We start from the raw sequence: 13,298 nt of genomic DNA on the forward strand, positions 1-13,298 counted from the left end.
GTTAGTTGTTGGCTCCTTTAACACAACCCATTTCTCTCTGAACAATCCCTACCTGAACCATTCTTTAGCTAACCTTTCAAGGATGACACCAAGGTCCTGCCAGAACCCTAACTAATATCACTGCATTCACCCCTCTGTACTTAGAGACTTCAATGTGCTGTTCTAAGAACTGTGGTCAATGCAAAAGAAAAATAGGACACTTAGCATTTAGATGATCAGAATGATCTATTTATGACTTGAAATTTAAGGAAAGGGATCTCAATTAGCATGAATGCACCAGCAGTGTCAAATGCCTGTTTTAGTATTATTTAGGAAGAAAGAGAGCATCCATCAACAGACCACATGCCCCACATGTCCAAATAAGTGCATCTGAAGTATTCCATGAGCAAAATCCATTCTCCACTAAGGAGAACAAAATCCCACATATGTGTCAAAAGAAAGGAGGGCAAGTGTCTCGGTGTCATCCCCTCTTGTGTTAGAATAATCAGAGTAGGAGAAGCCTGAATAAGTGTTTTGGAAATCATTTCCACATGGTCAGGTAGGAAAGGGGAAACTGAAAGTTTCCTGGATTGGTGCTAAGAGGCACAACTCAAGCATGACTTTTCAGACACATCTTCAAATGGGCTGCTAAGTAAATGATAAATGACCACTGTTTTTTTGTCCCCAAAAACATCTTTTAGAGGTATTTGAACTTTAAATTGTCTTTATTGTTTTTGAAAACATTTTAAATTTTACTTAAGAAGTTTGAGCCGGCGCCGTGGCTCAATAGGCTAACCCTCCACCTTGCGGCGCCGGCACACCGGGTTCTAGTCCCGGTTGGGGCGCCGGATTCTGTCCCGGTTGCCCCTCTTCCAGGCCAGCTCTCTGCTATGGCCAGGGAGTGCAGTGGAGGATGGCCCAGGTGCTTGGGCCCTGCACCCCATGGGAGACCAGGAAAAGCACCTGGCTCCTGGCTCCTGCCATCGGATCAGCGCGGTGCGCCAGCTGCAGCGGCGGCCATTGGAGGGTGAACCAATGGCAAAGGAAGACCTTTCTCTGTCTCTCTCTCTCACTGTCCACTCTGCCTGTCAAAAAAAAAAATTTACTTAAGAAGTTTAAAAAATGGAGTGTCTGATCTATTATTAGGTCTGCTGAATGTGCTACCAGGCTGTGCCTCTTGACACGATCTCGCTTACTCAACAACTACTTAGGACTTGTTGCCTATAAAATTTCTGACTATTCAAATCCAGCTTCCCCAAACCTTTCCCCTCACCATCACTTTTAAAATAATTGTTGAGATGTTACTATATCATCTGTTTCCTATACCTCTCAAATGCAGAATGTGGGCACTGTGAAACTGAACACCAACATAACTTCCCTTCTTTTGCATATCTTTTCTGCAGTAACAAAACAACAAAGTATTTCATCTGGGTTTGCCTATGAAAAATAATTGCAGATAGAAAGACAAATTAAGCATGATTAAAATTATGCTCTTATTCATAGAGGGCAGCCAATAATCTAGAATTAAAAATTAGATTACCCAAAAGACAATACTTATATTTTGTTTTTAGTCTTCAATCTGATGGAAAGTTTAACTTACACTGTAAATTATAGTCAAAAAAACAGAACAATGACTTTTATTCACGATACATATTGTTAGTTACATGCAACTCCGTTGCCATGTTGCAGGCTTTCAGTTCCAGTAAATTATCACCTTCACAGATTCAGAGACCCTTCTGCTACTAACACCTCAGCATGCTAGACAAAGTATAATTAGGAAAGTTTGCTTAGTTGTGTTTTAATGTAATGTTGATCTTGGGAGAAAAAAAAGGAATATCACAGATATCAAAAAGGATTTAGGACAGTGGTTAAAACCAGAGTGGTGATTACTTAGGCTGACCATAAGCCATGCCTGGTTAAGTAGGGTGTTGGTGGGGCCATTACTAGCAGTGGGTAGTAGGTCAGAGGGTACTTGGTGGGCTGAGGACTTAGACATTGATATGCAGATGATGGTTAGGGCCTTGGAAGTCCATGAGTTAGGAAACTGGAACTGAGGTCCCTGCAAAAAGCCAGAATTCTGGCCAGAATTCTAAAAGGGTGAGAAACCTCATGAAAAATTGTCTTACAAAATGTGAAACAGCTTGGGAACATGACCTAGAAAGTCCTCTCTGCTGGGCTCTGAGTAGGGAGAAAAAAACTCCCTCTTCCTTTGCGTCCAATAATGAGGTGATTTTGAAAGGAAACTACATTTCTGCCATGATTATTCTGCTAAGAATTAGGGGATGTCAACATTAAGCCATTTAATCATCACAACAATCATAACATGCTCAGCTCACCAGCCACATTTTAGAGATGATGTCTTGGTCTGTTTGGACTACTATAACAAAATATCTTAGACTGTGAAGTTTATAAAGCAACAGAAGTTTATCATCCACAGTTCTGAAGGCTGGTTAGTCCAAGATCAAGGTGCTAGCAGATCTGGTGTCTAGTGAGGGCCCATTTCTACAGATTTTTCCAGGAATATGTTCTTACATGGTAGGACAGGCAAACAGACTCCCTCAAGCCAATTTATAAGGGCATTACCCAATTCACTGATCACTTGCTATAGGTTTCAACATGAGTGTTTTGGAGAGCAACTTTCATACCCTTAGCACTCTAAACCCTGACCCTCCAAAAATCAGGTCTATTCCAATAGCCCCAAGTCTTAACTTATTCTAGCACCATCTCTAAAGTCTAAAATCTGAAGTCTCATCTAAATATCATCTAATCAGATATGGGTGAAGCTCAGTGGTGTGTTCCTTCCTGAGGTAAATTCCCCCCTGGCTGTGAAATCAAGCAACTTACATGCTTTCAAAACACTATGGAAGGGCAGAATGAGGGCAGACATTCCCATTCCAAAAGGGAGAAACAGGAAGGAAGAAAGTGACAATGGGTTCCACCAGATCCAAACTCAGCTGGGAAAAAATTAAATCTGAAGTCTCCAGAACTATCTTTGATTCAAAGTCCCATTTTCCAGACACAGTGGGTTTACGGTTGGGTCCCCAGGTCTCAAGGTAGCCTCAACACAGCCCATGGGGCAATCCATGATAGACTGTAAGGCACTTGCCAGCAGCTCTCCTAGACTGGACTTGCAAATACCAGTGACCTTACCAGCCTGGGGTATCTGGGGCAGCCCTTCTGCCAAGGTTCAGCTGGGCATTGTCCTAGAGGAAGTTCTCTAGAGTGGCTCTGTCCCTCTGGCATTGCTCTCCTTGAGACAATCCAAGGCATACTTTGAAATCTAGGTGGAAGTAGTCATGCCCTACGACTGTGTGCCATGTACCTGGTTAAGATGGGCCTATGAAGATGCTGCCAAGGTTTATCACAGGTGCCTTCCAGAGGGTCAGCTTGAGCCATTCCTAGGCTTGAAACACAGCTAGGGTGGCCAAGGAGCATTGCACTATAAGGTAGGTGAGTAGAGCCTTGAACCCGTTCTGTTTCCAAACTCCTAGCATCTGAGCCTGTGTTGGGATGGGAAGCTTCTCCCATCTCCCAAGATCTCTGAAATGCCTCTGAAGTCATTCTTGCATTATCTAGGTGAATACATCTGGCTTTTGCCTATTCATTCTCATCACCTTATCAAAGGTTTTCTTGGACACATCTTTGGTTATCTCTCCAGAACATTATTTTTCATGTTTTCAAAGATTTTATTTATTTATTTGAGAGGTATAGTTACAGACAGTGAGAGGAGGAGAGAGAGAAAGGTCTTCCATCTGCTGGTTCACTTCCCAAATGGCCATAATGGCCAGAGCCAGGAGCTTCTTCCAGGTTTCCCACATGGGTGCAAGGGCCCAGCCACTTGGGCCATCTTCCACTGGTTTCTCAGGCCATAGCACAGAGCTGGATTGGGAGAGGAGCAGCCAGGACTTGAACCAGCACCCATACGGGATGCTGGTACTGCTGGTGGAGGATTAACCTACTGCGCCACAGCACCGGCCCGATTTTTCATTCTTTACAACATGTCTAGGCTGAGGATTTTCTTTCTGCTTCCCTTCTGATTATTTATCACATATTTAATGTGGTTCTCTTTCTCAAGTTTTACTATAAGAAACAAGAGAAGCCACGCTGTACTTTGGTTTAGATATTTCCTGATTTTTTTTTTTTTTGACAGGCAGAGTTAGACAGTGAGAGAGAGAGACAGGGAGAAAGGTCTTCCTTCCATTGGTTCACCCCCCAAATGGCCACTACGGCCAGTGCTGTGTTGATCTGAAGCCAAGAGTCAGGTGCTTCCTCCTGGTCTCCCATACAGGCACAGGGGTCCAAGCACTTGGCATCCTCCACTGCCTTCCCGGGCCACAGCAGAGAGTTGGACTGGAAGAGGAGCAACCGGGACTAGAACCCGGTGCCCATATGGGATGCCGGTGCCGCAGGCGGAGGATTAACCAAGTGAGCTATGGCGCCGGCCCCTGATTCAGATATTCTTCCAAATATCCTCGTTGCTCATTCATCAGTTTCTTTTACCATAAAACACTAGGACATGATCACAATTCAGTCAAATTCTTTGCCCCTTTATAACAAAGATAGAGCTTTTCTTCCCTTTTCCAGTACTATATTCACTTCTATTTAAGCTCTCTCAGAATTGCTTTTACCATCCATATTTCTACCAGCTTTCTAATCATGGACCTTGATCATTGTTAAGATTGAGGAATTTTCTACAGCTCTCCTATGCTATTTGTTACAGCAACATCCTAGTTTTTGAAGCCCATTTCCATTTTAGTGTGTTCAGGTTGCTACAACAAAGACTAGGTTATCTGTAAAAACAAAACAAAAAAACCAGAAATGTATCACTCCTAGTTCTAGTGGCTGGAGATTCCAAGGTCAAGGCACCAGCAGACTTGGCATCTAGTGAGGACTCCACCCTCATAGACAGCACATCCTACGTGTCTTCCTAGGGTGGAAGGGTAAGCTGGATTCCTCGAGCCTCTTCTACATGGTCATTAACTCTACTCATGAGGAACTGACCTCACAATTTAATCACCTTCCAAAGGCCCCATGTTCTGATACTACAGCTCTGAAGATTAGCTTGCAACATACTTGTTTTATGAGCAAACATTCAGACCATTACAGATAGGAAACCTAGAAGTCAGAGGAAGGGAGGGAGAGAGGGAGAGGGGGAGAGAGGGAGAGGGGGAGAGGGGGAGAGGGGGAGAGGGGGAGAGGGGGAGAGGGGGAGAGGGGGAGAGGGAGAGAGGGGGAGAGGGAGAGAGGGGGAGAGGGGGAGGGGGGAGAGGGGGAGAGGGGGGAGAGGGGGAGAGACAGATAGAACTAGAGAACGAGAACAATTTACCAAAAGAAAATAAAGGGCAGAATTGAGACTTAAGTCCATACTGTTTAACTTCAAAGCTAGGGTTTTATTCATTATTATCAGCATGTATTTCATTTAGATTTCTGCTATAGATATTTAAAATGTGTCTATGTACTGTGGCACCATTATATATTCTGTTAACATTTTTTTTGCTTCCAAAATGTAATGTCAACCATGCTCTCTTAGCAATAGTTTATTATGAAGCCACAATGTGACCAAGAGTAAAGAAAATACAAATTATGTGTGTGTGTGTAGTATTTTTTCTCTTAACAAGAGAAGAACTTTCACAAACAGAAGCTTACTGAGGAGGAAAGACAGGTATAAGCACTTCATCAATATTTAGTCTTGAGGCATTAAAGGAGGGAAACTGTCAGTAGTGTTCAAAGTTCAACGAGTATGATTGAGAGCTCTATGTAAGAGGGGTGTGTGTGTGTATGGGTGGCAGGAATGTACCCCCAAACACAGAGAAATGAGAAAACTAAGCTAAAGTATTATTATTCTTTTGTTGGTAATCACCAAATAACTATCTGTCTCTATGTCACTAAAGTAATGTGTATCTAAAACTCTGAAGTAGGAGATATGAAAGCAATTTTAGGAAATCAAGACTGTAAAGTAATTAAGGTTAATAAGGAAAGACCAAATCCACAGTTTTTTTTTTTTTTTTTTTTTTTTTTTTTACAGGCAGAGTAGACAGTGAGAGAGAGAGACAGAGAAAGGTCTTCCTTTGCCGTTGATTCATCCTCCAATGGCCGCCGCAGCTGGCGTGCTACGGCCAGTGCATCGCGCTGATCTGAAGCCAGGAGCCAGGTGCTTCTCCTGGTCTCCCATGGGGTGCAGGGCCCAAGCACTTGGGCCATCCTCCACTGCACTCCTGGGCCATAGCAGAGAGCTGGCCTGGAAGAGGGGCAACCGGGACTAGAACCCGGTGTGCCGGCGCCGCAAGGCAGAGGATTAGCCTGGTGAGCCACGGCGCTGGCCAAAATCCACAGTTCTTATCCATATCAGAAGAACAACTATGTAAACTGAAGGGAGGCTAATTAGCCATGAAAGGAGGGAGAACCAGATAAACCCCAGGCTATTTACCTATAGTCCAAAAGACAGGGAGTCTTGGCAAAGTAATGGTCATATTGGCAAGGCTCTCACCATCCTAGAAGGGAGGGCTTTCAGCTGCTTTATATAAAATGTTTCTTAAGGTCTATTACTATCTCATGTGTTGATTGCACACTCACCAAGCAACTTTAGTGACAGCTTAATTTCTCATGTAGCTTGCCTACTTAGAGGAAATGTATTGGGTAGGCCACCTGGAGAGTCCACATTATTTGAGTTGCTTGGCATCCCGGAATTCTGCTTACATTTACATTTATCTCACAACATAGTCTGTCTGTAATAGAAGGATGTGGAGCACATAGCCACCTCAGACTTACCAGATTACATCTCTCTGAATGACAGTGTCCTGAGTGGAGCTTTTCCATTCCAAACAGGACAACATGTTCAGTCAATTTATTTCTGTACCATGAATAGAGATGTATAGTTTTCCAAGAAAGGTTGTGTATATCTCTCCATAATTTAACCATGAAAATCTACAGCAGTCAATTGTACAGTAGTGTATTAGTGATGACTAATGCCTTGTCAGCTGCCCACGTTGGTTCAGCTGCTCTCAATTCAGTAACAGGCTTGGTTAATGGATTATCTTGGCTTCTTTAATGTTTCTATGTCTGTCAGGATAGCACTATGCTTTTATTTATTCTCTTACTTCCAAGCATATTTAGTGGAAGATTTCAAAGAATAGACAGTTGCATTTTTTGAATGCCTACTTTATACCAAGAAAACTTCCAAGTCTGGTGCATTAACAGAGTAACTTAAAGAGGCATAGGAACTGGGTAGGTTGTGTCCTATTCTGGATCCGGTTGTTACAACAAAATACCCGAGACTGGATAATTTATAAAGAGTAGAATTTCTTTTAGATTACAGTTCTAGAGGCTGGGGAATCCAAGACCATGGAGTCAACATCTGCTTAGCTTCTGGTGAGAGCCTCGTGCTGCATCAAAACATGGCAGAGGGCCTTGCATGGTGAGGCAGAGAAAGCATGTGTGCTCAGACCTCTCGCCCTCTCCTAACAAAACCACTAGTGCCATCATGGGGCTGCCACCTTCATGACCTCCCCTAAACCCAGTAACTTCTAAAGATCTTATCTCCACATATCATCCTCATAGGAACTTCGGGATTAAGTTTCTAATACATGAACTTTGGAGGACATATTCTAGGAGGTATGCAAATTCGTGTAGGATTGCTGGAACATTAATCATGAAATAAGCAGAAGCTGGACAGTAAGGAAAGAACTAAAACCTAGTGAGGTTTATGTAACATTGAGTAGTTTAGATATCCACACAGGTGATAGGGAGCCATTGACCAAATTCCTTGGCTTGCCAGGAGAAAAGCAGATGGTGGGGGATGCACAAGGAACAAACTAGAAACAAAGCCCGTGGTAGGAAATATATCTAAATTCTCAGAATAACTGAGATGTGGCCTAGACTAGGGTAGTCTCTGTGAAGGTGAAGAGCCAAATATGAAAAGTGAGCTATTTAGAGTAGAATAATAATTTTAAAAGCCTGTGTTGTAATCACTGACAACCACTAGCAGTGACATATTCTTGTGGACTCAGTGCCTGCTGAGTGACCTTTTTCACAGAAAGAGCAGCAATCCTGCCTGCTGTTCCATGCCTGTTTCTACTTGAGACATTGAAGATTTGCATTTTTAATACGGATTGCAAGTGGCTGCATTTCATCAACCAAGGGACTTAGCCCCTAGATCTATGGCATTCACCACAGTCCTCAGGTCTTAGCACACAGGAGACCATTAACTCCTGGTCAAGATGTTTACAGTTCAGGTACGATTTTCTGCCAGGTGTTCAAGTCAGAGGTAATGGGGGAAATGATTCAAAAATTGGGCTTGGTGTCAGCCAGCCCTGGGTTTCAATCCCAAATTTATTGCTTACTGCAACTCTCACTTCTTAGTGAAGTTTCATTGTCTTTCAAATGAAGATTACAATACTTACTACCTAGACCTGTTATTTGGATTAAATGAGATTCTTGCTTAAATTCATGCATACATGGAGCAACTAAGAGTACACTATGGGTCTAGCTGACTACAATCTGCACTCTTTTTTGTCTTATTTTTAGTATCTGCCTTATTTTCATTATTATTAAGATGTAGTACAATTTTAGTTGATGTTCCTCTTTTGGCCCAAGAATTATTCTGTAGAGGTCTTTAAAAATCTGAGAAGGGACAGGAATGTGGTGCAGTGGTTAAGATGCCATTTTAGATGATCATATTCCATATCAGAATGCCTTGGTTTGAGTCCCGACTCTGATTCCAATTCCAGCTTCCTGCTAATGCATACCCTGGGAGGCAGCAGGTGATGGCTCAAAGAATTGGGTCCCTGCCACCCACATAGGAGACATGGATTGAGTTCCTAGCTTTGGCCTGGCCAGTTCCAGATCTTGTGAGCATTTGGGGAGTGAACCAGAGGATAAAAAAATCAATCTATCCATCTATATCTATGTATCTAAGTATCTATGTATGTATGTATGTATGTATCTATCATCATCATCTTTGTCTTTGCCTCCCCAACTTTTAAATAAAATGTTTTTTTAAAAAACAACAAATTCAAGAAGAAAGGCTTTCTTTGGTTTGATTTTGTTAGTTATTTTCCAGTTTTATTATACTATCAACAGGGGATGCTATTTGTATTTAAATTTCTACCTTGTGGAACTTACAGCATTTTCTTGGTGGCCAAATCTATAGTCAATTTTATGGATGTTCTCTGTGTGCTTGAAAATAAGGTAGATTCCCTATTATCAGGGTACAAAGTTTGCAATGTATCCAAAGCCACCTTATTAATTGTGTTGTTTGGGTCTTCTATATCCCTGCTTATCTTTTGTTCTCCACTTCTGTCTTGGACCGAGAGTGGTATATGTTAAATGTTCTAATGTGAGCATGTTTCTGCCTATTTCTTCCTGTATCTTTTGTAGTTTCTGCTACAAAGGTTGCTGTGGTGGTATTTGATATACACTCATTATTGGTGACTGTTCCTTGTGAATTCTAGTTTTAAGCATAAATCAGTCCTTCCTTGTCTTATTATGTGCTTTCAGTCTGCATTTTACCTCACCATATACCAAGATCAAAATCAATGCTTTGTGTTGTTGATAGTTAGCATTTTCTTTGTATGCTTTTTGCCAGTTCCTATATTTTTCACCTTTTAAAATCACTTAGTACTAAATGTGTCTCTTGTCATTCAGTGTAGAGTTGGGTTTTGCAGATTCCAAATTTCTGACTGTCCAGCATATAACTGGAGGTGCATAAAATATTTGTTTCCCCTTTCTTTTTATTCCTCAACTATAGGAATGCCTCACTTAGGCTCCAAATTTTGGTAACATCAGTTTTGGACCCATGTGGGCCTGAAAGACCCCTCCTGAGCCATCTGGCTTAGCTGGCTTTTCATTTTCAATTCTGCCTGCAGACCCCAGATCAGGCATTCCCCATCTCCCACATGGGAAGCCCTAAGAGACATCAATGGCAGACTCAAAGAGTGATAATATATAAATTCACAATTTACTTTCCTCTACTGAGTTGATACACAGACTAGAGTTTCTAGCATTTGGATGAAGGTATTTCCAAAATACTCTTTAAACTCTAGCTAAATGATTTAGAGGCTTATAAGCTCATTGCTGGAAGAAAACCAAGAAATCATTTACTTAAACTCTCTCCAATATATGAATCACTTCTATGTTTTTTAGTTCCTGAATTTGTTTTGGAAATGGTAAACTGAGCCTGCCACCTATTCTTTATGCTTTGAGGTCCAGTTATACTTTATACTAGCTATATGATATTCGGAACTTAGAAAGTCAGCCTCAATTTTTTTGCCTGTAGATTGGAGACAATCATTGACTCACTAACTGAATCCCGTATGTGTAAGGTAATACTGATAAGGAGAATTAATTTCCTTACCAAAGAGAAACCTCTACTGGACTCCTGTAGATTGGATTCCTGCCTGTATCAATATAAAGCCAATAAAATTATCAGTTCTTCCATTTTTCTAGTAAAGCAGAAACTATCTTTCTTTAATGTAAAATTTCCCAATTATTCAATATGGCAACTAATCCCAACTTCTTTAAAACATTAGACAGATCAATTAAAAAGCACCTGTAGAGTACCACTCTGCAGTTGGTGGTCTAAATCAATTAGCTTAACGCCTAACACAAGACAGACACTTTATCAATTGTGAATTCATCTAGTCTGAAATCTTCTATATTGGATTTGTGGGAGAAAATATTTCATTGTATAGGTAAGACGCCATGGAAGAGAAGAGTCACAATATTCAAGACATCAACTGTGACCCAGGAAAGCAGTGGAAATCAGAGGAGGTCGGAACAGAGAACAAGAGGTGAGTGATTCATCCATGACCCCTGCCTCCTGCATTTGTGTGCTCTGTTTTCTCTTTTGCTGCAACTTGCTAGCTTTCTTGTGTGACCAGCTGATCCCTACATAGATATGCCTGACACAGGAGGAGTGGGGGAGTGGAACTGTAAGATCCTGCAGCTGGCTGGAACCAGAGGGCCTTGCAGATTCTTTTAGAGGAGGCTTAATGGTGAGGAGAATGAAGAGACATTGAGCCTGGAGCTAAAGAGGCAACTTTCTCCTTCCTTCCTTCCCTTTGGTCTTTCCCTATCAGCAACTCCGAACCCAGTCAAATATTCCTATTCAGAAGGAATATTCTGAATAGGATCTGTCTTCCCACATGTTATAAATGAGGACCGGTAGAGGTGGTCCTATTTTTAACACTTCAATATGGATGCAAAGGTCACCAAGATTCCCCATTTGCTGACCTAACTGTTGCCTGTCCTCTCTGTATCTCTCTCATTTTCCTTCAAGTTTCATGTTTTCTATTCAGATGAGTCAAAGTAAGATTTTTAGGGAAGAGAGAACCAAAATATGTACTTTACCTTGGCTGTACTCCTAGTACTTACCATGGATTGGGTGATATATCTGTCCTGTGGCATGCAAAGTCATGAACAATTTCAGAAATGGCACTACAGGCTTGGACCAAAGATACTCCTTTCTCTTTCTTGCACACAAGGAGAGGTTTGTAGCAAAAAACAGCTTTAAGCCTTGTCTCACTGAATCTCCAAGAACACACCTGTCACTGAGGCTCATAGTGGCACACTTGCTCGTTGTTATCTGACATTAATAGCAACTATGACTATCGTTCACATTCACGAAAGGTCTTCCAGGGGTACTTCATACCCAAAAATATATCTATGTCAATTATTTGCATCTTACAGATGATAAAATGGAAGCTTAGTGTTTTAGAAAACTTGTCCAACCAATGTCATCTGACTGGCAATGGCAGAGCTCAGAAAGACACTCAGGACCTGATTCCAATTTTTCACCTCTTTCCAGAATCATAGTAAATCTCAGGAAACCACAAATGTTTTCAGAAGCTGAACCCAAGCTGACAGAAAACCCCTTTTCACCTCTGAGGCCAAACTGCTGCTGAGACATTGAGGGGAGATTTAGTACTCCTTACCGGTTCTCAGGGTCAGCCAAAGCCATACTCCGAGTGACGTAGCACATTTTGAGGGGGATGCTTTTCCGGTCTCTATGGAAGGAGAAAGACTGTGATGACAGAGGGTCCGAGGAGCTGCCTCCTAACCGAGGGGACTCAGGTGGTGGCGTTTCCCACCCGATCTCTGACACAGGCGATCCTTTCTTCACATAGGGCGTAGCTTCCCGCATGTACTTGACTGCAAGGAAAAACACAACAATAAGTACTTTCAAGTATCTCTAGACAGAATTTCTGGAACCCCTTTGTTTTTGAAAAACTTATCTTGGAGTGGCAATAAGAGAGGGAGATGTACAGTTTGGCACATGCTCAATCGGGTTTACCCATAATGGTGAGTTACAAAATGAGCCAGGGGATTCCAACTCAATCCCATCAAGGTGGCATGTACCAATGCCATCTCACTAGTCCCAGTGATCAATTTCTGTTCACAATTGATCATAATGATAGGACTAAGAGTCAAAAGGATCACATAACCAAAACTAGTGTCTGCTAATACTGATAGAATTAAAAAGGAGAGAACAATCCAACATGGGAAGCAGGATACACCGCAGACTCATAGAATGGCAGATGTCCTAAACAGCACTCTGGCCTCAGAATCAACCCTAAAGGCATTTGGATCTGGCTAAAAAGTCCATGAGAATATTTCAGGCATGGAAAGCCAAGACACTCTGGCAAAAAAAAGATAATACCTAAATGAAAGAGCTCTGTGAGTGAGATCCCAGTGGAAAGAATGGGCCATCAAAGAAGGAGGTACCTTTCTCTAAAGGGAGGAGAGAACTTCCACTTTGACTATGACCTTGTCTAAATAAGATCAGAGTTGGCGAACTCAAGAGGTTTCCATAGCCTTGGCAGCTCATGACAAGAACCTCCGGTGATTACTGACATCATAAGTAAGAGTGTCAATTGTTAAGTCAACAACAGGAGTCACTGTGCACTCACTCCTCATGTAGGATCTCTGTCCTTAATGTGTTGTACTATGTGAATTAACGGTATAACTAGTACTCAAACAGTACTTTATACTTTGTGTTTCTGTGTGAAATCTTTACTTAGTATATACTAAATTGATCTGTATATAAAGATAATTGAAAATGAATCTTGATGTGAATGGGATGGGAGAGGGAGCAGGAGATGGGAGGGTTGCAGGTGGGAGGGAAGTTATGGGGGGAAAAGCCACTATAATCCAAAAGTTGTACTTTGGAAATTTATATTTTTTAAATAAAAGTTTAAAAAATGGAAAAAAAAGAAAAACTTATCTTGGACAAGGTCTTAATACTGAACCTCTGAAATTCTGAACAAGATTCAGAACTTCTGTTCCCCTCAATATAATTACCTTATTATTTAAATTATATATCA

At 41.6% G+C, this 13,298-nt stretch overlaps 1 protein-coding gene across 1 annotated transcript in view; it reads right to left on the reverse strand.

Moving 5' to 3' along the window:
• SNTB1 (syntrophin beta 1) overlaps positions 1-13,298 on the reverse strand; it is a 291,356-nt gene that overhangs the window by 152,126 nt on the left and 125,932 nt on the right. The window contains exon 3 of the mRNA XM_002710756.6: positions 11,910-12,126. Within this exon, the coding sequence (XP_002710802.2) occupies positions 11,910-12,126 (217 nt within the window). The remainder of the gene's footprint in view (positions 1-11,909; positions 12,127-13,298) is intronic.

This window comes from Oryctolagus cuniculus, chromosome 6 (genome assembly GCF_051225735.1).
Source record: "Oryctolagus cuniculus isolate XC-2025 breed Fujian yellow rabbit chromosome 6, ASM5122573v1, whole genome shotgun sequence".
Classification (NCBI taxonomy): domain Eukaryota; kingdom Metazoa; phylum Chordata; class Mammalia; order Lagomorpha; family Leporidae; genus Oryctolagus; species Oryctolagus cuniculus.